The sequence below is a fragment of the Castor canadensis genome, chromosome 2 (genome assembly GCF_047511655.1).
Source record: "Castor canadensis chromosome 2, mCasCan1.hap1v2, whole genome shotgun sequence".
NCBI classification, from domain to species: Eukaryota; Metazoa; Chordata; class Mammalia; order Rodentia; family Castoridae; genus Castor; species Castor canadensis.
The window spans coordinates 67,132,374-67,156,911 of NC_133387.1; the positions used below are offsets into that span (position 1 = coordinate 67,132,374).

Here is a 24,538-nt window from a genome sequence, read left to right on the forward strand (position 1 = left end):
GCTCAGTTTCCTTTTTCACCTTGTGCTTGGCTTGGAGATTTTCATGTGAGTGATGTGTGGTCCCTTTGTATTCCTCATAGCACTCAACTTACAGGTAAATCACATTAGATCTGGGGTACTCAACGACCACCTAATTGGAGCCTTCCAGGGATGCAAAGGAGTGTAAAAGATGCATCAGGCTGCAAAGGAGTGACAGATGTGACAGGATATGGACTTCCTCCGTCTTTGAGAATCAGTATCTGTTGACTGCAGTGTGGGCCATGATGTGAAAAATGTCTGGAAACTGCTCTCATCCCCTCTGTCCCCAGGGGCCTAAGGAACACCTGTATGTTAATGAGTCGCAGATTTCTCTCTCCAGCCCTGATTCCTGCCTGATGTCCACACTCCTATATCCAACCACCAATTCCTGCCTTTTGGATCGGCACCACTAGGTTATTATGTCGCAAACCAAATGCTGGATTTTCCTCTGACCCTGTGTTTCCTTATCTCTGGTGCAGCGTTCACTCATGCACCCACTTGTTCATCCCAGCCTCTTGCTGTTCTTGCACACCACACATCCAAACCACTGAGAATTGTGTGGGCCAGGCCTCCTCAACAGCTGGAATCCACTTTTCTTCTACACCAGCATCACCAGGCTGATGACTTTGCACTGTACTTCTTCAAGCACCCCTGACTGGTGTTCTGTTTCACCCTCCCCTGTCTACATCATGTTCCCCACCCAGGGGTAAGCCTGGCTCCCTCTAGTTTAGAACTGTCCCAACGTTTCCATGTCATTTAGAATAAAACCTATGCCCTTACAGGGATCCTCAGTGGTTAATCTCTTTTGTCATCATTTGTCACCCCTGGATGCTCCAGGCACATCACCTTGGGTTGTGCCAGGGGCAGCACAGGTGAGCCCTGGTTTCAGGTCCTTTTCCCTGCTGCTCTGTCTGTTCCTTGAGTCCTTGGCCAAGTGTCTACAAGGTTCTCTCCTCCACGCGCTCCCTGGCCTTCCCTGATCACCCTATAAAAAGCACTGACTTTTTACTCCTGGCATCGTTCACTTACTTGTTTAATATCTACACCCTCCCATCTTTCTCTTAGAGGCGGGGAACCTACAGGAACACCCCTATATCCCAGTCATGCTTGAGCCATAATAGGGGGTCAGTATATATTTGTTAATGTTTTTTGTAGTGCTGGGGATTGAACATGAGGCCTCAGGCATGCACTCTATCACTGACCTATATCCCCGGCCCTATATTTGTTAAATTAATGAATGAATACATCATAAAGCCAAAAAAAAGGGGGGAGGGCAAGGATCAAAACAAATGTATATAACACACACTCATTTCTTTAAAAAAAAAAAAAAGAAAGAAAGAAATACAGTCATCTCTCAGTTCCTGAGAGTATCTCTGTGAATTTTAAACTCTGACAATGCTTGGGTTCCTTATGTAAAATGTCATAGTATTTTCTTATAACCTATTCACATCTTTATACATACTTTAAATACTCTCTAGGTTATTTATACCTAATACAACCTGAATGCTATATAAATAGTTATTATACTGTATTGTCTAGGGAATACTGACAAAAAGTATGTATATCTCTAGTAGACACAATTTTTTAAAAATAGTTTTAATCTGTAGTTGGTTGAATCCATGGATTGGGACTTGCATATAAGGAGATCCAATTATATACATATCTGTTCTTGTTTGTCTTTGGAAGAATTTCTGGGAGGGTGAGTGGGTGGCTGAAGGCAGGAATAGAAGGGAGACTTTTTGCAGTATACCCTTGTGAGTTTTATGGTGGGTAAATGTATCACCTATTCAATGAATTCAAAACATAGACTCGTTTTAACACAGAGCTTGAAGTATGGCCTGGGTGGGAGTCATGACTCTTCCAGGCAAGTCAGATTTGTGGGCCTTGTGGTTCTCTCTGTAGGACCTGTTAATGTTCCTGTACGTTCAATATCTTGATGGTAAAATGATTATGGTATCTTCACAGCAGACTTAGTTTGCATTCATGAGGAAAGACAAAGAGCAGTGGTAGATGATGGCCTTGGACACTGAATGCCTGGGAGAGGGGCCCCACTCTCTCTATCTGAGGGACTCTGGGCAAGTCACCCATGTAGGTCTCCTCTATAGTAACAAGGGGGTGGGAGGTTAGATCCAGACATCTTGGAGGCCTCTTTCCAGCTCTAATATTCTACAGTTTTGTTTAATTAGATGTCACCTGTTAGACCACACAATGGACAGGTCCTCTGCTATGCTCTCTGAGATCCATGTAGACATTGCACTGATGTCATAGGAGTCCTCCTGGCAGACAGTGACCAGCTAGGCATACTTCTGGTTATCTGAGCCTGGGTTTGGCTGAGCCAGAAAGCTAAGGTTCATCCTCCTGCTCCTAGAGGCTTCCACCTCAAGTCTAAGGCTTGGGGCTTTTGCCTTCTGAGCTTCTGCCAACTGAAGTGTTGAAGTGTGAGAAGCTGCTACACGTGAGTTGAGCAAGACAACTCTTGGAGCCACTCACTGACAGGGCTGCCTCTGTGTCCCCAGAGCTGGGACCACCTTCAAGATAGAGGGAATGTCAGATAGTTCCATGAGCCTGCAAGGCAGACTAACTACAGAGAACTTTCCTCTGTTGACAAACGCTGGCAAGCAAAAACCATGAAAAAAAAAAATGAGATTTTAGCATGTTTAGGGAAAGGCAAAGTGCTAGGAGGGGTGTGGGGAGTGCAGCGTCAGTTCTCAAGTTGCCGGCAGGAAGGTGAGAAGGTAGGGTCTGGAGGCACAGGGAATTTGCCTCTCTTTGGGGTGGTCCATGCTATTTCCCTTATTAGACTTATCTTGCTATTTTAGATGGTGACTAATGTTAAGACTGGTTTAAATTCTGTTTGCACATGCCAGTAAGTTGGGTTCCAGAGGATTCCCTCTAGGATCAAAGAATTCTTTCAGTCCTCAAAATAGTGCTCTGGGTAAATGAAAAAAGGCTCAGCATCACTCATCATCAGAGACATGCAAATAAAAACCACGAGATATCATCTCACCCCAGTAAGGGTGGCTGCTATTAAAAAGATGAGGTAACAAGTGCTGGCAAGGATGCAGAGAGAGGGACGCTTGCACACTGTTGCTGGGAATCAATTTGGTACACAGTCATTATGGAGGGAATGCAATTTGGTACACAGTCATTATGGAAAACAGTATGGAGGCGCCTCAAAAAGTTAAAACCAGAACTGCCATTTGATCTGGCAATCCCATTCCTAGGTATATATCCAAAGGAAATGACATCACGGTGTTGAAGAGACATCTGCACTCTGGTGTTGACTGCTGCACTATTCGCAACAGCTAAGAGAGGGAAACAAGGTAAGTGTCCATCAACTGATGAATGGGTAAAGAAAATGTGGTGTGCATACATAATAGAATACGATACAGCCATAAAACAAATTAAATTCTGTGATGTATGACAACATGGATGGAACTGGAGGTCATTACGTTAAGTGAAATAAGCCCGGCTCAGAAAGACAAGTACCTCGTGATCTTACTCATGTGTGGAATCTAAAAACATTGATGTCATTGAAATTTAGAATAGAATGGTGGTTACCAAAAGCTGGGGAGAGTAGGGGGAAGGGAGGGATGGAGAAAAAGTCCTGAGTTACAGCTACATAGGAGTAAGAAGTTCTAGTGTGGTACTGCATAGGAGGGCAACAATAGTGATTGTGTGCTTTGTATCTCAAAAAACTAGAAGGAAGAATTTTTAATGTTTTTGCTATAAAGAAATATTACATACTTGAGGAGATAGGTATGTTTAACCTGATTACACAATATATACCGTGTATAAAAACCACTGCATGGAATCCCATTAAAATGTACAGTTTTTGTGATTTTCTGTATCAGCCAATAAAATAAATTTAATTAAAAAATAGAGTTTAGGGTACCATCACAGTACAGGACAGTAAGAAAGAGTTATTAAGCTGCAAGGAAGCAAGAATGAGAAACTTTCAAAAGAAGTTTGATGACAGCAGTGGTTTGCTTTCCTTCTTCCCTCCCTCCCTCCCTCATGCCCTCCCTTCCTTCCTTCCTTGCTAATCCAGGGCCTTGCACAGGCTAGGTAAGCATTCTAGTATTTGAGCCATGCCCCTGGCCCTGGTTTTCTTAATCAATGCTTTTACTTTTATTTTGCCTTTATTTTAAAAGCCCAAGAGTTGCTCAAGAGTTGTCATTTGGGGGGTGGATGTAGGGGACAGAAGTTCACAGTTGCCACATCCAGAAAAGGGCCACTGAGAGAATTTGTGAAAACTCCATTCCTGAATAGTAAGGAGGGGCACAGAAGCATCTTGGCTTGGGGACTTAAATTACTGTAGGGTTTCTGACTGGGCAAGTTTGGGGTATGCTTTTTTATTTCAAAAAGCCCCAGAGACAATTGTAACTCAACCTAATTGTGTGCTGTCACCCCTGCCGCCTTCTCCTCCAGGTCCAAGCACACTGTTGAGAGCCACTGTTGGTGGAGGTCTGGACACATGTTGCCTAAAACATAGACCAGCCCCTGAGGTCTCTCCCTGCACTACGGATATAAAATTTTCATGTACCTACTACAAGCTGTGCACTGTACGAATCTTCCAGGTCTTCAAAATGGAAGAATTGGGGGCCTTACTTTTTTACCCCTCTCTCACTAAAATGTACTCAGAACAATGTGTATACACTGCAGGCATGTTAGAAAGAACAAAAGTCTGTCTCCATTCTAAAGAAAGGTCAAGTCCCATCTCTAGCCCCAAGGCCTCTTCTGTTGTTAACCTGTCTGCCTTACAAACAATATATATTGTGAGCAGTTAAATATGATGGATAATATAATTTTAAATTTATGATTGCACTTTTTAAAATGACACTTTTATCAATCACACTAGTCTCAAAATCTCTAAGGGTTCTCCCACTGCTCCTTAAAATAAAGCCCTAATTTGGCAAGTGGCTTTTTCCTATCCTCAGGATAGGTTCTGAACTTCCCATAGTGTGGTTCCCATGGATCTCCCACACTGGCTCCTCTCATCCATCACTCTGGTCTACTGGCTGCCTGAGCAACATTCATCTTCAGTGTGGTACTCGCTGCATAGGATCATGTTGTTCAGGGATTTATCTTGACTCAACTACTTCCTCATGCTGAACACTTTTCTATTTCCCTTCTCAGCAATTTGCCAGGAAGGGTACAAAGAATATAGTCTAGTCACTCTCAACTTTGGCCAGTCCCTGGAATATGGGTTACTGGGGTGAAGATGGGAGGTAAGGGTATTAACACTTTTTAAAACTGAGTTATGATATAACATGTACACAAGAAAAAGCATGGATCATAAATGCACCACCTGATGACTTCACAAACAAAACACACATGCAGCCAGCACCCAGATCAAGAACCAGAACATTATCAGCACCCCAGAAAGGCTGGGGATGTAGTCATTTGAGTGTCTGATACTTCATTCAGAGGTAAAGACCAGGCATTTGCACTGTTAAGATTCTCTCCTGGGTTTCCCTTGTACCACAACCTGTAGACTACTGATCTACCACAGGTTTTCAAGGAATGTCCCTTAAGCATCACCTGGTGAGGTGTCAGCTCTGCCCTCTTCTTCCATCAGGGCCACCTGGATCTCCTTCTCATACCGGACCTCCATCTGGGGATAAGACAATCCTTCCAACAAACCACAATCCTGAATACCACCTAACCAGTCACAGTTCAATGGAAGATGCAGAATTAGCAGGAAGAGTTATGCGGACACAGATGGTTCTGTATGTATGTGGATTTCTCACAGGCATTTGACCTTTCTCAATGGTAAGAGCTTGATAAGCAGGCTGTATATGACTGTTGTTCAAGAGAAAGGTAGGGCAGTAGTGGGAAGGGGAGAGGGAATCCCAATCTGGAACTCACAGGCTTAGCCAGAGCCCCGAGAGGATGAAATTCCTGTTGCCTTTGACCTTGATGGTATACATGTCTTCTGTAAGCCAGGGCTCTCTTCTCCATGGAGCTAAACACATGCACCTCATTAGGAGTGGAAGCTGAGGGAGAATCCACAAGAAGGCAGAGCAGCTGCAGGCCCAGCAGGTAGCTAAATGACAATATGGCTGCTGTTTCTTTGCACTTTCAGCGCTCCCAAAGAGTTCTCCTGTGGCCCATCCTAGTTAGCAACCTGTCAGGAAAGGGATTCTGGGAAATGTAGTGAGCCTGGTCACTTGGACACCTGACAAAGCCCCCACAGCACCCTCTGACCACTGGGTCTCCAGCTGGCAGGACACTGGACCCATGTGCAGTGTTTTGGCTTCCCAGGTGGCTCTATTACGTAATTGAGGCTGTACTGACTGTCAATTGCAAACTGATGTGAACTTCAGTTTAACTGTCCCCAACCTGGGTCCTAAGAAGATAATTTTTTTTTTTTTTGCCATGCATGAATTTTATTACCCAAGAAGATAAATTCTATTTTCTTTTTTGCCCCAAAAGAGCATAAAAAGATCTGGTTATTTTTTCTAAGATTCTTAAGTTTTTCTCATCCCTCTGCCTTCCTCCACCTGCCTGTCATCTTTTGGCTAACACAGCCATGGCCCTCTTGTAATCCTCAGCACCCTGGCTGCACCTTGCATGAAGTGATTCCCGATTCTCCTGGTGCTAAGTGGATTGGGAACACAGGCAGAAGACCCTGTGATTGTCTAATGCCACCAAACTTGTGGCAAATGAAGACACAGATGTTTTTACTGTTATACTTCTAAATGAAGCATCTCTTTCTCCTAGGCACGCACTAATTAAGTGATTATACACAGTGAAGTGGTCAGTGGACACTTAACCACTATGATACAAGCAAAGGAGCTGGCTGAAGCCTGTACTGCAGATCCACAGGTGGCTGAGCTGCAATTGAGGAGTCCTTGAGATGGCTGGAGAAGAAGCCATTGTGGGGCCACTGTAGGAAAGGAAGGGGGGAAAGAGCTGGGGCTGGGAAGAGCCCTTGCTCACATTCATGTTGCCACTAACTCGCTCACTGTGGGGACTCAGGCAAGTCACGGAGTGTTTCTAAGCCTCCATCAGCCTGACCTCCACAGGGAGAGCATCAATGGAGAGAAGGGTGGGAAATGGTGTAGAGAGGGAAGTCCGCAAGCATGGTCTCTCTGCGGCAAGGGAATTGCTCTATGTCCATTCCAGCACCACCATGCAAGGCACGGCCTATAGATTATGGATTATCAGAGATCCTCCATTTTCTTTTTCTGCCTATCATGAGGTCATTTCTAATGTGGTCTGCTGAAAGGTGAGATTGACACAACTGGTTACAATGAGGTCTTTGGGATGAACTTGATGTTTCTGTTTATGCTTCTCTCCCCCATGATGGCAGACAGCTGAAGAGAAGTGGAGCCATTCCAATGTCCACTCTGGACGTCTCCACAGAGAGCCCCTTCTGAGAACCACACCAGCAAGTCTCTCCCATCATCTCTGCCTAGTACAGCGGGGTGGGACCAGGCAGGACTGTGGATGCTTACAGGACTCTGCCAGTGATGGATGATGGCTCCTTCTGCCTCAAATGGATGTGCAGCTGCTTGAGGAAGGGGCTGAAGATTGATTGTCTTTACTCACATCTCTGTCACTGCCTGGGACAGTGCATAGACAGAATGTGGAGTGTAGAGGTCTAAACCCCAGGTTCTAGTTACAGCTCTGCCCCTCGAAAGCCATTTTACCCCTTGGCAACTTTAAATTCCTCTTCTACTCCATGGGATTGTTGTGTGGTACACACTAGGGTGAGAAGACACTTCCAGGACCCCCAAAATGCTGTGCCCAAGGGATGACACATGTAAGAGTGGCTACTTTTCAAGTGCTGTGTATTGGCTGGTTTTCTTGTGGTAGACAGGGAGGCACAGACAGAAAGGGTTCAGCCTAAGCTTCCAATGAGGAATTGCTCAGGAATGAAGGTGACCAGGAAAATGATGTCCCTAGGAGCCTACAGAGTGACAGCAGATGCTTCCTTGCTGCCACCTTGAGAGGCCTCTGCACCAGCTCTTCTGCTACCAGCTGTTTGCCAGTCTGGTTCCTTGTTTATGTGCTCATCCTGCCTCCCACCCACCTCCAAGTGTTTATTGAGCACATACTATGTGATGAGGGCTGTGCTGGGGATTGAGAACTGAACAGTGAGCAAAACCACAGATGTGGTCCCTGTCCTCATGGAGCAGAATCTAACCTTTATTCCTAAACAAGTTTGGGCCCAGGCATAGGCATTGTGAGAGTTGGGCAACAAGTACTACACAGTCCAGGGGCAGGCATAAAGTTGTGTTTTTGTGGGAGCACAGATTTAATCTGAAAAATATCAAGAATGTCAGACCAGGTTGGATAAGAAGAAAAAGAAAAGGCAAAACTCCTGCTAATCCCTTCTTGGGTCTCCCCTTACTGCTCCCTTTACAGCTCAGGTCCTGTTTGTTATGATTTTATTTTTCCTACTGACCCTTCCACCAGAGGTTCATATGTCCACAAGAGCTGTCATACACTAGTAGATTCACTAAACAGAGACAAAAGCCTCAAAGGAATGACATGCGAGCTGCTGAGAGGGGTATTATACAGGAGACCCTAAAATTGACCCCCAGGGTGGCCACTCCTGTAGCCTGCACGAGGAGTGCACTCATCTTTAATGCAAACAATTACCCGTTGAAAACCACCCCGTTGGCCAGCCATGTTCTTAAAGAGAGCATTTTGGCGGGGGACAACAGAGGCAGCAGAGGTGGGCTCTGTCATCAGGTTGAGTTCCCTCAAGCAGACTTCTGTGCTCTCTAAAGATGACTGCGGGTGAGGAGGCCTGCAGCAGGGAGCCGAGGGCTCTGGTGAGGGGAGTGCAGGCGCTACGAGAACAGCTAGGTAACTAAACCACCAAAATGAAAGGAGGGAAACATGAAGACCGGGGGTCTTTGGCCCTCTTTTTCTCCTCAGTCCTGACCGAGTGTCAGCCAAGCCCACTGGTGAATCTCCAGCTGGATTTACAATTGCTGTCTCTGAGAAAAGTGAGACAGTCTATTCTAGGACCCCTACCCTCCAAAGCCACATTCCTGAAAGCCTGTAAGTCACACAAACCCCACGTGAACTCATTAAAAGGAAAAATTTTATAGTGAAATAAAGTGCAGGCACCAAGAGTCACAAAACAAAGGAACAAATTGCAGGCAAATGGCCTCATAACCCACACCCAGGTGAAGGGACAACTTGATCAACCCCAGGTCCCTCTGTGCGCCTGTCAACTTGCAGAGCCTCCCTCCCCTTACAGGGGCCAGGCTCCGGGGTTCACGGTGTCCACACTGCTGTGTGTTTACCAAGGCAATACCATCCAGGTATGCAGCCTTACATGCTAGTTAGTCTTCCCATTTTTATGCGCCCTGCAAGCTTCTTTTAAGCAACCAGTTCCCCCCATCTATTTCTTTCTATACAATTGATTCGATGAAGTCTCTGGCTGTCTAACCTGCAGGTTCCCACTGTCTGCATTTTGCTCTTGGTGCATGTGTCCACATGCACTCATCTTTAATGCAAACAGTTACCCGTGGAAAACCACCCCGTTGGCCAGCCATGTTCTTAAGGAGGACACAAGCCACCACCGTCACTTTCTCATGACTGTGTGGGTAAAGAGAGCCCTCGCCATGGAGGCAATGAGGCAGAAGGAAAGCGTGGTTGGGGGATTCTCAGTGGAACTAGTAATTTATGGAAAAAAATAGACATCTTTTGCAATTGGAAGTGACCAGGGAATGCTTCTCTTTAATGTTTTCCAGTATGGTTCACTGCAGCAGGAAACACGTTTGGAATGAGGTTTGGCATGAGGGGATGCTCCAGGGGCCGGGATTGTATACATTAGGTTTTATCAAAGATGATTACATAATAAGGAGGCTGGGGGCAGTGAAAACCTGAGGAATGCAAACCACTACCCAGACTCACCAAATGTAATAAATAGAAATTACGGCTGAAAGGAACATTAAATTGGCTCATTTACTTATGGTTTGGAGCAGGAAAAATAAGCTTTCACACTTTTCCCTTTCTCTAATCTCGGCAGGCAGTCCCACGAACAAAATTATTAGCATTTTTGAAAGGTCTCAGAGAATACTGACTTAATAAAGAGCCTGTCCACTTCACTGTGACCTCCAGACCCCCTCAGTAAGTCCAGGGCCCTAAATTATATGCTCCTGAGCTGTGGTACCTACACATCAGACAAAAGAAATTAGTAGTGTAGTAACAGGGAATAGGGATATTTTTTTAAATTTAAAATTAAATATATGTAGAATCTATTTTGATTTGCAAGGAGGGGGGGAAGCTCCAAAACAGATAAGCATGATTAAAAAAACAAAAACAAAAAAAGACTCAAATGTCAAATGCACTGCAAAACCCTAAAAACACCAGAAAATTAAAAGAAATTAGGCAGAGGGCTTAAATGATCACATGCTTTTCTGTATTCTTATTTCTTTTCTTGGTTTTCCTAGGGATAGGATTTGTGAAAGAAATCAGGTTTCTCACATGGGAGAGAAGGCAGGACTGGAAGGGGCAGGGAGGGAAGAGATAATTGGAAAAGTGACACAATGCAAATTCCACAGGCAGACTATTCCTTTCCTTGGCTCAGGAGTTTTTAAAATCTGCTTGCAAGACTGGGTGCAGCTCTCAGGGCGGAGATGGTAAGATTTCCAGCCTGATTTTACAATGCTCTAGGGTACAGCCAATTATTACAAAGTGAACATTTAAAATGCTTAAAGCCAAATTAATTTAAATTCCTTTTCACCAAAAATGTGGATATAATTCAAAAGCTTTTTCTTTTTTCTTCTTTCTTTAGCTATTATCCTAGTCTACCTTTCTGAAAGATTTGATACTAATTCTTGGAATTCCTCCACCTGGGTTCTGCAACATGGGTACTCTGATTTTTCAAGGCCAAGCTCCTGTATCCCACCAGCTTGTCCTCCTCTTCAGGTCCCATCTTGGGACCACCAGGAATTGCGCAGGGTTCCTCCTCCCTATGGCTCCTCAACCCCACCTCTAAGACCCTCACAGATCCTCTGTTCCTGCGCTAAGCTAAAGTGGATGAAGTGCCTGGTGCTTGGGCTGGGCTGGGTCCCAGCAGAGACTTGTGAATGGAAACCAGGCCTTAGGTGTGAAACCTACTCTGGTTTTACACACTCAGTTCTCACGAGGTTTCATGCACTGGGGTGCTGCCCAGGGTGAGCTGAGGTGGAACCTGGTCCAGAACCTGCATCTGGCCCATCCTGCTTCTCCATTGTCCTTGTGTTTCTGGACAATGAAGGACTCCACAGCTTTGTGATTGCTCCTTCTGTGGGCCAGTGGAGGACAGGTCGGTGGTGACACCCCAGTTCTGCTGCTCCCTTAAGCCTCCACTGACCACTCGGCTTTCCCATGATCCGCCAGGGATGGCAGGGGTGAGTGGAGATCTACTTTGTACCTCCCTACGTTTCGCAGCCTGAGTAGTGCTGGCTCTGCCCAGGACGGTGTCATCTGTAGAAGGACCAGGGTCTTCACATTCTTTCTGGGCAAACTGTGCCCATCAGTTCAAAGGAAGCCACTCTACTGCTACGATGAAACATCTGTGCACAGGACTGTCAAAGAAAGTCCATGATCTGGGGGGCATGGGAAAGAGGGAGGTGATGGGTATGATTCTGCCTTTAAATCAGCAGGATGCTCTTGACCATCCCTGCTGAAGGGGACCATGGTGGCAAGGGCATCAAGCCCTCTCTTCAACCCATTTAAAAGTCTTCCTGAATACACCTCCTCTCCCTATTGCTGTGGCTTGGATATGGTATGAACATATCCTCCAAAGCTTCCCATACTAGAAACCTGGTCCCACTGCAGTGGTGAAAGCTTTCAGTGGTGGGGTCTAGTGCAAGGTAATTAGGTCACAAAGTCACTGTCCTGGGAAGGTATGAATGCTGGTCTTAAGGAGTGAGGTACTTCTTTTCTTCTTCTTCTTTTTTTTTTTTTGGTGGTACAGGAGTTTGAATTCAGGGCTTCATGCTTGCTAGGCAGGTGCTCTACAACTTGAGACATGCCTTCAGCTGTGATTAGTCCTTGTGAGAATGAGTTGTTATAAAGTAAGGCCACCCCACATGCTTGGTACCCCCTACAAGTGGCTGTTTCCCTTTATGGTTCTCCACAAAGTTATGATGCATCCAGAAAGCCCCAACCAGATGCTAAACAGGTGGGATGGGGCTGCTCAATTTTAGACATCAGCCTCCAAAACCTCTTTTTTAAATGAGATATTTAGCCTCAGGTATTTTGTTATAGCAACAGAAAAAGAACTAAGCGACACATAAGTCCACATTCTATACCACCAACTATTATGTGGAAACAAAATATTTGGGGGCCCTTTTTTCTAGTGTGTTCTTACCTTTTTTTCCCCAATGGAGTACCTAATTTTATCAGTCATATTCAGAGTACTGGGGCAAAGGTGAATGTTCAAATACAAGAGTTTCCATTTATTGATCATGTTTCTTATTCAGAGCAGCTGCCCTTGAGAGGGTGTGGGACTGAGCCCAGCCACCCACTCCTAAGGCCCCCGTGCAAGTAGACTGGATGCACCACGTGCCAGCAGAGAGGTGAGACCTGAGCCTTCACACTGGAGAAGTGACCATGTGAAAGGACTAGCAGCTCAGTCAGTGTGTGTGTGTGTGACTTACCCCAGGCACATGGCAGTGGTGAAGGCAGGAGGAGTGGTGGAGCACAGAGAGAGAAAAAGCTCATAGAAACATGTGACTGCTCAGGTGGGTCTCAGACCACAAGACCCTGTCCACCCACATGGTCCTATGCCTACCAGAGCACGGAGGAACCCACCCTTGAAACTGAAACCAGTTATCCACAGCAATTTATGAAATAACAAAGAGTGCTAGGCCTTGTTAAAATAGATGTTCAGTGGATTTTCTTGTCCTCAGATGTCCACTTCTTCACCTGTCAGCTCCTGCTGGCAGCAGCTAGAGGAACCTCACCAATTTTGCTGTATGTGCGTATCAATTCGATTTTTCCCCAAAGATAAAAATCAGTAAAGTGATTAAGTTACAATTAAGGCATGCCATTGAAAGCACAGGCAACATGAAGAGGCTGAAGGAGACTGACTCTGAGGTCACCAGTGACTTCTGTCCACCCCAGTTAAGTGTCCCCCTCCTTTCTCCTGCTTGCTCCCCTGTGCATGACATTGCGGGTGAATCGACAAGCTCCTCCCCCTCCCTGCATCTCCTTTCCTCTTCCCTCATGCTGCCTGGGTGCCAGGTTTGCCTCTTCTCACTCATACTGGCCCCCTAACTATCCATCCATCTGTCCATCCATCCATCCATCCATCCATTCATGTTTAATGACTTAATGTACTAGGCACTGGGAAAAAATGACAAAGCATATTTGTGTCTGGTTTGACAGTTTACAAATGCCTTTATATACATAATTTCATTAAATTCTCTCTATAACCACATCAGGTGGCTGTTAGTGTGCCATTTTTATAGATGAGGAGACAGACTTTCAGAGGGTCTAGGATTTATTTAAAATAGCATAGCCAGTAGGTGGTGGGGTCTAGATGTGAATTTGGGTTTTCATTCCATTAAGAATTCATAATAGTACTTTCCTAGATACTGGTCAAGTATAATTTTTTCTATTAGCCTGGCTATTCCTAATTAAATGTCATGATATGCTCAACACATATTTATTGAGACTGTGTAGGCTCTGAGGGATGCAAAGACTGAGTCCGTGCCCTCACAGAGCTTGTGGCATAGATAGGGAGACAGATATTAAACATATGTTCACATAATAAATATTTGTTTTCAATTCATGAGGGAGAACTAATCTGGATATGAAAATTAGGGAAGTTTTCCAGGAGGAAGTAATCACTAAGACGCATTCTGAAGGATGACTCAGAGTTAGCTTTGGGAAAAGAGAATGAAAGAAAATCATATAGAGGGGAAAGCATGTGCAAAGGCCGGGTGGCAAGAAGCCACAATGTGCTGGAATTTTGAAGGCCAGCTTCACTGGCATAGAGAGGGAAAGGGAGCCTAGTCCACACATGACCTTACAGCCATTTTAATGATGTTGACTTTTTAGCCTAAGAGCAATGGGAAGCCACAAGTCAAGAGAATGACATGATTGACTTTGACTTGGATTCTGACTCTGGTGTGCAGAATGGATTGTAAGAGGAGCAAGAGTGGAAGCAGGGAAAACAGCTGGAAGGCTTTTGCGGTTGTCCAGGTGAGGAGTGATGGCAGCTTGGGCCAGGGTGGTGGTGGTGGAAATGAAGAACCCCACAGGTGCCCCCTGCTCTGTTCAAGCCCAGCTCCTCACTAGACCCTGTCACCAGAGTGTGCTCACGAATTTGCAGCACGTGGGAGCTTGTCCACGCTTCGGGGCTCTGCTGGAGTCTCCTCTTCCAGGAAGCCTTCTCCAGACAATGCCAGTCCTGCGAGGTCTCCTGGAAGGTGTGTTTATCTTCGCACTGCCCGTGCTCACACCTGACGCTGCTCTAGGGCTTGGCTGCTCTCCGCTCCACTCCAGGAGATGCTTGCATTGCTCTTGCTGTCTTGCTTTCTCCCTTTGGAAAGTAAATGCTTTGTTGGCATTTGCTGAATGTTATCAACAGGGCTCCTTTGGAAATTACATTTGTAAACGATCACTCATGCCACTTGCCTTCCCCCCCCACGTTAAACATGGGCTGCTTAAGGCCGTCTTCGCGATCTTGTCCTACCAAAGCGTCTGTACAGGGTTTGCATTATTTCCTCTAAACTCGCTTCCATATTTCTCCTAGCAGAAAGCAGCGTCTGGGGGAAAGGAGTGGGGTGCGGTGGGGGCAGGAGTGTAATTAAACGGGGGCTGTCTGGCCAGAATTCCTCTACCTTTTACGGGGTATTTGATTAATCCTTTCCACAGGCACCATTATTCATGCCTTGATGGAATCTCATTTTATAGCTCTTAATACATGGACCCAATTTATCCACATCACATTGTGTTCTAATAGTTGTCATCCCAGTTATTAGCTATCTCCTTCTCAGTGTAAAACCATCAGCAAGCTTGATTAGTTTACTCCCTGGGGATGATGGTGAGATAAGAGCAGGCGCAGTGCAACAGGACCACCGGTGGCTCTGCATCCTCTGAGGACTGCCACACGGACCCCACTGAAGGTGCCAGGGTGGCCACACCTGCAAAAAGGAGGAGCTCTCTGTGGGTCCCAGGAGCCTTGGCCACAATGGGCTGGTGGCTGCTCCCGGCAGGACTCAGCCATCCTCCCAAGTGGGATCATTGTAAGAAAAACATCATGGGCTCCCCGCCCTCTTGCTTCCTGACAACCCACCTTCCCCATTCCCTTCCTAAGAGCACAGCCACTGGCTCCTCTTATCCCAGGACATCCCTTGTGCACATCCTTTGTGCCCTGTTCTTGTCCTACTGGAATCTGGCAAGCTGAACAATCTGCAAGGAAACGCACAGTGCTGGCTGTTGCTTTCTCTCCAGCTCAGAGTTGGCCCTAAGCAGCCAGTCCCTTTAGCCTCTTCTCTGGTACCAAATCTGAATCTTGGACTCACAGGTGGCTCCAATCCCTTTCAAGCAAGGTCACCCCCTACATAGAAGGAGAGAAGGGGCCTGTGTGACTCACATGGATGGTGTGTGACTCATGCACACCCTTTACCCAACCACATGTCCATGCTCCATTCAGGCCAAAGCTCCATGCTCCCAAGGGCCACAACCCCTCCACCTTTATACCCAGGATCTATCAATTATTCTTGTGGCTTTCTGAGCCTGATAAGATGGGGATGAAAGAGGCTCACCAGGGTGACACCCTTTCTGTAAGATGTGGTGCTTAATTCCTATTGTGTGTGGGCCAGACTTAGAGACTCATTTCTCACAAACAGAGCAAAGCAGAAGTGACAGTTTGTCACTGCTGAGATCAAGCCGTGGAGAGTAGCTTGACTTTTTCCCTTTCTCTCTCTTGGGTTGTTGAGTTCCAGGGGTGCTCACTGTCACGCTATGGGGAGCCTTGTGGAGAGGCCACAAATACTGAGAATGAAGACTGAGGCCTCCAGACAATGGCCAGGGGTATGAGCCGTCTTGGAAGTGGGTCCTCCACCTATGGTCACGTCTTCAGCTGACAGCTTGACTGCAACATCAGCAGAGACTTGAGCTAGAACCACCCAGCTCAGCTGCTCCCAGGCGTCTGACCTACAGCAACTGTGCAAGGCAATACAAACTTGTCGTCTGAGGTTGCTAAATGCTAGGACCATTTGTTACACAGCTTGGGCTACTCAGACACTCTCCCCACTTTAGGGGAAGGTCCCTTTGTCCCCTTGTTCTACTTCAGTGAGTCTGGATCCCTGCAGGTCTCTCTACTGACCCTCACTAGCCTCTGCCATGTGTCCACATGCCCTCAGTCTCCAGGACTCCCGAGAAGAGTGGGCTGGAAGGAGGAGCTCCCTGAAGCCTGGGTTTGGGATCCCAGCTCCTTGCCTGACATCCAGAGTGACATCAGGCATTCGGAGAACTTTTGCAGAGGGCACCCTTCCTCAGGCCATGAAACCCTTTCTTGTTGCTGAATCCTAGGGCTTAATGACATCAGCCAGGCTCATGGCCAGGTGAAGAGACTTTGCAAACAACACAGTCTCTTTAGTATTACAGGCTCATCTCCTATTTCCTGTACCCTTTTGCTCCTCTTCAGCTTCCAAAAAAGGTCATGTCCTGTTTAGGCTTCTCAGTCAAGTGCACCTTACTAGGTGGGGATTCTAAAACTGGATGGAGATGCCACTGGGCTCAAACGTTGCAAGGTGCACAGATACACTACCCCTCTGCTGGCTATGTCCTGCCAGCATGGACACCGTGGGAACAGAGGTGGCATTTGACTCTCATAGGGGAAAACTGTAGCTTTTGATTAAAAAAAAAATCAGGGTCATTTTCTATTTGGTCAAATCCTGACCATCTTTACAAAATCTACCCGAGTTCTACAGAGCGATTTCAGGCAGTCACACATGTCAATCTCTTGGAAGACTAAGAAAGCACCAAGCAAGCAGTGGAATGGCCTCCATAGCATCAGCATCACCCGGGACCTGGTAGACATAGAGCATGTTCTCAGGCCTCCCAGACCTACAGAATCAGAAACTCAAGGCGGGAAGCCTGGCTATAAGTCAGGTATCACTGACTTAGAGCACGAAACATCTAAATTACTCATTCATTCACTTGTTCACTCACAAGACACTGACTGAATGCCTACTGTCTGCTAGACACCATGAGCTCCGGGGTAGTGAAGAGGATGATAAGGAATCCCTTTGTTGAGGGCTCCACTGCCTTCCCTTCTCTTGCTTACGACAAAGCGTGACAAGGTTGCAGGAGTCCGAAGAAGAAAATCCAAGGAAGGGAAATCATTCTTTACAGGTAACTCTTTTACAATGGACACCAAAACCATTACCTCTCCTCCCCCCATCTCTCCATGATCATCCTCTCAAAATAGCAACCTCTCTGAAGTCAGTAAATGGATGGGTTTAATATACCTTGTACAGCTGGCTCAGCCTTTTAAGCTTGAAAAAATTATGTGATTCCATCATGAATGAAATGCAGGATCACTTCAAAGATTCACTTGGGTACATGTCTGTATTTTAATAAACTAACTATTCTGTTGTTTCATCACCTTCCAGGAAGTAGGAGTTTTTCCTCCCCTTTCCTGTACATCCCAATAAGCTATAACAGCCAGAATGGATGGCTTGCTTCCTACAGCAGGGCTCCCATTCCCTCCCTCCAGCCTTCCCTAGTCCTACAAAGTGGATGCAGCAAACATGCCCAGACCGGAGATGAAGAGTTTGGTGGAGGCAGGCCTAGGAGATCCAGACCCAGCTCTCCACAGCAGGCAAATGCCCTCCCGTGCTGTGTTCCCAGCTCCAGTGAATCTTTTTGCTGCCCATTACTGATTAACTGAAAAAAAAAAAAAAGTAAAAGGAAATACCACCATCCACTAAAGGTTTATAGTATCAAACCTTTGGCTAAAGCTTGAGTTGAAGCATTTATTTGAAAATTTTAAAGTTTAAGCTGGGTGTGATGGTACATGCGTACAATCCTAGCCCTCGGGACGCTAAGTCAGGAGGATGGAAAGGCAGAGGCCAGCCTGTGCTCACTATATGTGAGTTTGAGACTAGCCTGGGCTACATAGTGAGACACTGTCTAAAAAAAAAGTTCATGTTAGATTTCTCCTTCAATAGCAGGATAATGAAGACCTATCTACAAGACATCTTCTGGTCACTGGATTTTGTGATCTGGATAAGAATCTGGCTCAATGGACTCTACGATGAGAAGATGCGCCACACTTCCTCCTTCCTCAGGGTGTTTCAGATGCATGAAAACTCGCTGTAATATTGTCAGGGAGCTTGATGTCACGCGGTTGGCAGCCACGCCCCTGCCCTTGTGACTGGATACCCATTTAATCCGGCAAATGTGGGAATAAAGGATGTGATCTCTGGCCACAGAAGAAATAACAGCTGCATGGCTGGACCAGCAGCACACTCAGCAACTTGGCTGAGTGGGCAGGAGGCCTACCTAGGCTAGCTGAGTTCATCCACCCCATGGGCCTCTCCTGTAAGTACAGGGGTGTCATTTACTGGTCACCTTACCTGTGGTTTGGTAACTGGATCAGGAGGCCTTGTCTGTTTCCATGGGAATAACCTGGCACTTTTACTTATCTGTACCATGAAATCTAAAGTTCTTATGGGCAGTATAGAAAACTGTGGTCTCTTTCAAGCCAAGAGAAAAGCTTGCAAGTTGAGGGGGATTGAAATACCTATCAAGGCTTGTTAGAAAAAAAAATCTGGCCCCTCTTTATCTTTAATTCAGGGATGCTTGTTGGCTTTTGCTGAGACCGTGATTTGATCAGTAGCATTCTGTGGAACTGCAGACACAAGATGTTGAGCTCACAAATGGATGATTCATTTCAGGATTCTGAAATGCACCTATCAATGGCACACTGGAGACTGGGAGATTCTGAGAAAGCATTTCCTTCATATAAATGGGACCAGCCATGCAGCCATTTGCTTCTGGTTACAATTCTGAAGCCAGGGACCACCCCACTGTCTTCTCCACCCTGGAGAAGTGATGGCTCCACGGGAAAGTGCTGGGATTAGACGCTCCTGCGTTTGGACACCCATATGCCGCCTCATTTATCTGCCTGTGACAGGGACAGTGTTGGAAGAGAATCAAAGGATGACAAATTGCTTCTGGTTTTAAAGGAGCTGTTCAGGTTGGGTGTATGCCCAGGGGGACTAGGTTTTGTGCCAGGAGCCAACACTTCCTCCTGTTCTAAGGCACCGCTTTGGCAAACACCAACCAGGAGATGACCGTTGTCTCATTTCCACCAAAGGACTACAAGACACTCGTTCTGCAAAACTGAAACGCAGCCTTTCTGATGATGTGTGCAGCAGAGAGCAGACCTGCCCACGTGCTGCCACGAGGGAGGACAGCGGGCATGAGGCAAGAGTTCCAGATGACAGAGGAATGATTCTGCAGGATTCTGGAGCAGAGAGAGAGTGTCAGTCAATGACTCTGGGAGAGACTGACTTGTGTGGGATAAATAGTCACAAATTTCAGAATGCCGGCCCCTGGAATCTGCTTTTGGGGACACAGATGCCCCAAAGCTTCCAACTTCCCTGGAGGGAGGAAGATGGCACATCAAGAGTTTCAATATGGCCAGCCTGAGCAAAACTTACCCTGTCTACCCCATCTGCTTGGCAGCCAGAAGGCTATCGAGGCTGCTTACCACTCCGGCTATAACCTTGCTTCTTTCTCACTTGTGCTTTCTCCCTGAGATTGACACGGTAATTCATGGTCAACCCTCAATCCAATGGAAATGAGCTTCCCCCAATCAGTCCAGGCTGTTACTCTGCCACAGGCTGGAACCTGCAGGGCCAGACAAGTTCCTCACCACATGCTCCTCTATACTGAAGCCCTCCTTGACCACCTCTACAAGACAGATACTATTCTTATTTCCATTTTGTAGGTGGAAAACGGAGGTGCAGAGGGATTGAAGGATTGACTGAAGGTCAACAAGGAGTACCAGACCCAAAACCCAAGTCCAGGCAGTGTGGCTGCAGAGTTGGGCTCTTTCTTGATCCCTCGGCTGCCTAACACAATGCCCTTCACACACGGCAGCTGAGGCCCACAGGGGCACTGGATCACTCAGGCCTCCCTCCTCAGTCCAACACTCCGGAGTCCGGCGGACACCCTGGCTGCAATGCAGAGCCTGTGGTGCGAAAAGACAGACGCTCATCTCCAACCTCCTATTCGTTTCTAAATTCAAGGCAAACACTGTTTTGTGTTTATTTGGGCTGAGCATTCCATCATGTGGCCAGACTGCTTCACCGATGCCACCTCTGTTCTCCTTCCTCAGTTGAGCACCCGGCTCCTCCCTTGGTAACTCCAGTCCCTGATAATTCTCCGGCTGCCAGAGACTGATGTTCCCTGCTTAACCTCATTATTTTAGCTGAAAATGCCTATTTTCCAGGTAGCAGCAAGGCATATTTCTAGCACAAGCTACATGCCAAGGTGTTTTCAAATTCATTATTTCTAATAATATTCTCGAAGCACAATCCCATACCCATTTCATAAACGGGTAAACAGAGGTAGGAGGTCATATACAGGTTACAAAGGAGTCCCCAGTTGCCAGGCCTCTTGTGTTACTATACACAATGTTCTCCCCAGACTGCTTCCCAACTTCCTGCTTAACAAACTTCTCCAGGGCCTGGGAAGGAGAGATGTTATCAAGTTCATGGTGTGTCTGTCTGTGTCCAGCTCTCAGCATCCTAATGAGCACCTTTAAGCTCTGGGGCAGGAGCATTAATGCCTAGCTTTCTGCCAAAGCCCTTCTCATTAGTAGGTTTATGTGCATGGAGCAGAAGCTTGGAGTGTTTGGTCGGCGCCCTTCTCTCTTCACCCGTTGTAACTAATCGGCCTGCCTAATGGATTTATTCTCATGCGGAACACCACCATTTCAGCATTTCAGCACCTGCTGAAATGACCGTAACTTTTGCTCTGATGGAATCTTCTGGTCAGAAAATGAAAGGGTAGAGTAGACCTATAAGCAGACTGAATTGTCTTCCTTCAGACTCAAAATTGTCTGAGGGTTTTCAAATAGTTATCCCAGAGAGCTGCAATTCTGTGTGAAAGAGACAGAAGAGAGCCAGAGGATGGCTCCTTGCACATAAGTCTGGAATTAGAAACTGCAAATGGGAAAACTTTCCTAAAAGTACATTTGCCTCCCATAGCGGGCACAGGTTTTTGCTTCTGTTGTGCATTTTCCCCTGGAGTCTCTGTCCATGTAAAATGCATTGGGGTGGGGGGGCGAGTCAAGAGTCCGGAGTTCAAGTCCCAGTTCTGTCTCTATCGGTTGTGTGAACTTCTCTGAGCTTCCAGGTCTGTGAAGCAAGATACTGTGGAAATGTAAGGTATCCCTAAAGACAGATGACCAATTTCAAAAGGCAGCTGTGAAAACAGAAGCCTCTAGATGCTGTTTGCAAGGGACTCATTTTCTGTAGAGACAGTACTGTGAGGTGGCACTAGGGAGAGTGACCACGGGAGACAGTCTTCTATCATTGCGTTCAGAAGCAGGCAGCAGTGCCTCCTTTGTACGTTTGGCAATAGGAACCTACTCCCGTTGGTTCTGGAGTCTTTATCCTATCACCCAGTGCCATGCCTGACCCATCGCGGTACTCACAATTATGAGAGGAATCAAAGAGTGCCAACCAAATGATTTTGGTCCCTCTGGAGCACAGAGCTCAAGGGTGGGAAAGAAACTGGGACTGTGAGAGGGAATTGCTGGAAGCCTGAGTGGGGGGTGACAGCTGAAGCAGTACTAAGGGCCCTGGATCCTGAGTGTCCTTTTTGAGTATGAATTTGCCTCCTCCCAGTAGGAGACAATAAGATATCTGAAGTCTGAGGGAGTCTGTGTCTGTGAGTTCCTAAAGAGTAGATCCCTAGAGATTTACAGCCTGAGCTTTTTTTTTTCTTTTTGTCCCCAGTAGTCTATTTTTCTCACTGACATCATCTCACCATCAAGAATCCAACAGAATCACATCTCTTTTATTTTTTTCTGTATCAGACTATCATCTCAGGTATTTCTCTGATCCCTGTTGGTGGCTTCCTTCCACCAGCTAAATCTTCTCCCTAACAGCTCATGGCATTTGGTGTAAAACTGCAGCACTGAGCAGGACTTGCACTTGGAATTGGCACATGTGCTTTGTGCAGTATTCACCAGAAGCACATGTGCACTGCAGCACTGCCACCTGGATCAAGATCAGACTGGCTCACGTGGCAGGAAAGTGACAGTTGGGGCCGGAAGGAGATCTGATCAGTAGGGGATTTCCCCTTTAAAAATATACAGCAAAAGCCTGCCGGAGCCAATTCAATATTCATAAATGGAACGCAGAGATGTCTCTTCTGTTCCGCCAAGAGCAATAGCTGTTAATCATGGCAAGAGTTGTACGTACAATGCTTAGCTGGGTGCTGTAAATTACGGTATACAGGAGATTAAACTTAAGCCTAATGCTACCTTTAAGCTTCAACAGCTGAGTCCTATAAATGGATGCCCGCTATGAGGAGAAAATCTTTTTCCTGGTTACTACTTAAAAGTGCATCTCTATTAAAAGCTTGTCTTAAACATGAATTACTAGGAAGATGGCCCTGGCCTCTGGCAGGCTCTTCCTTAGGGCACTGACTCGAGCCCATGGGTCACAACTAAATGACACGGTGACAAGGCCTGAGACTGGACCTCACAGAGTGCTGAATGAGCCTCACTTTCAGTCAGTGGGACCCAGGCTAGAGTGAGGATGGAGAGGACTCTGCCAGGCCTTAAGGAGATCTTCAGAAATAAAATGATCCTGCACCCCAAACCACTGCAGAGAGAAAGTTTCTTCTGGCATCTGCTGAACCCTGACCTAGAGCCAAAACCCCAATTTTCCTAGCTGAAGTTTATTTTCCAAGCCCTTGGTCCTCAAAGCGAGGTCTGTGGAGCCAAAGCACTGGTACAGCCCAGGGGAGGTGTTAGAAACACAGAACCACTGAATCAGAATCTGCATTCTAACAAGATTCCCCAGGGGATTTGCATGCTGTGTCATGTTTGAAAATCAGGGGATAGGTAAGCAGGTATCAGCAGGAGTCTCAGTGGAAATTGTGACAAATCATAAATATGATTGTGAAAACAGGCCCCTAGCCAGGATCACAGGACTTGGAGTTCTCCTTAGTCCTATTCTACTTCAGAACACTTTAAAAGGAACTTAAGAGATGGGTTATTTATGAGCTGGGAATGAAGGTATCACTCTGAACTTGAGAGGTGACCCAAAACACATCAAGGTGCAAAACAGAGCGAATTAGCAAAAAGTTCATGCCTTTGAAATGAATCAAGGTGCCTCTAATCCCACTGAGTCAGCTGCCTAAGAATGCACTGCCAGTGTTGCTGGCCATGATTTCCATGCTTTGTTGTAATTAAGTGGGCAATGTATGCAAACATTTTTGTGTTGTTTAAGATAGAGATCCTGGATGACTTTAATGGTAATCACCAAATAAACAGATGAAAATTTTAAAATAAAATCTATTGTGGCCAAGCAAGCAGAGGGAAAAACAGGGAGAGGGTAAAGAAAAACTTTGCAAACCTAATGGGAGCAGGAGAGGAGAACAAAGAAGCAAATATAAAGCAAGGTAAACAGAAATGAAAATTAAGACAGAAATAAGTCTAAATATATCAAGAAGTTAGATTAAGTGTAAATGGATAAAACTCACCTATTAAAAGACACTATCAGATTGGACTTTTTAAAAAGCTAAAGAGCTTACAAGAGAGATAACTAAAACAAAACAACACAGAAAAAGTTGAAAATAAAAGACTGAAAAGAGATGAGTGAGGCAAATACATATTGACCAAAAGATAATTGGGTAGCAGTGTCAATCAGATAAATATAGATCCTAAGGCAAGGTATTAATAGGCATGAGGTTATCACCACTACAAAGACATGGCTGTCACACTTTCATGCACTCAATTGCATAGCCTTACAATTGTAAAGCAAAGCCATCAGCATTACGGGAGAGACTGGGTCTTACAACCATCACAGGAGATTTAAAACTCCCTTCCCAGAAATTACAGAGTGAGCAGACAACAACAACAACAAAACCAGGTAAGTATACACAAGATTCGAACAAAATAATAAGTATATGGACCCCTGCACACAAAAGAGAAATTGTATAAATTTTCTAATTGTAGAGGAGACATTTTCAAAAACAGACCATATACTAACTAGTTGCAAAGGAAGTACCATAAGTTATAAAATGGATAATGAATATCTAACATTTTCTGACCATCATCATAAATTAAACTAGAAATTAAACTAAAAATAAAACAATTGTAAAGCCACCTCCTCACCACCCTTTATGACTGAAAACTAAACCCACATGTCTAAATTACCACTTGGCAATGGTGTGGTTTTATACCGTGTGGTCTAGTTGCTAAGGGACTAGGTTAATCTACATGACACTTATCAGGGGTATTGTAAGAAACAGGAAACTCTCAGACCATTACAGCTTCACTATTTTGTACTTTGAT

At 45.8% G+C, this 24,538-nt stretch overlaps 1 protein-coding gene across 10 annotated transcripts in view; it reads right to left on the minus strand.

The window, feature by feature from the left end:
- The window catches only part of Atxn7l1 (ataxin 7 like 1), a 214,775-nt gene that overhangs the window by 105,549 nt on the left and 84,688 nt on the right, over positions 1–24,538 (minus strand). Inside the window, exon 5 of one of the 10 annotated variants that reach the window (XM_020177847.2) lies at positions 13,358–14,524. The exons of the other annotated variants lie outside the window; for them this stretch is intronic. Within the exon in view, the coding sequence (XP_020033436.1) occupies positions 14,439–14,524 (86 nt within the window). The 3' untranslated portion in view covers positions 13,358–14,438. Of the gene's footprint in view, positions 1–13,357; positions 14,525–24,538 lie in introns of those variants that run through there. 10 annotated transcript variants of the gene reach the window in all.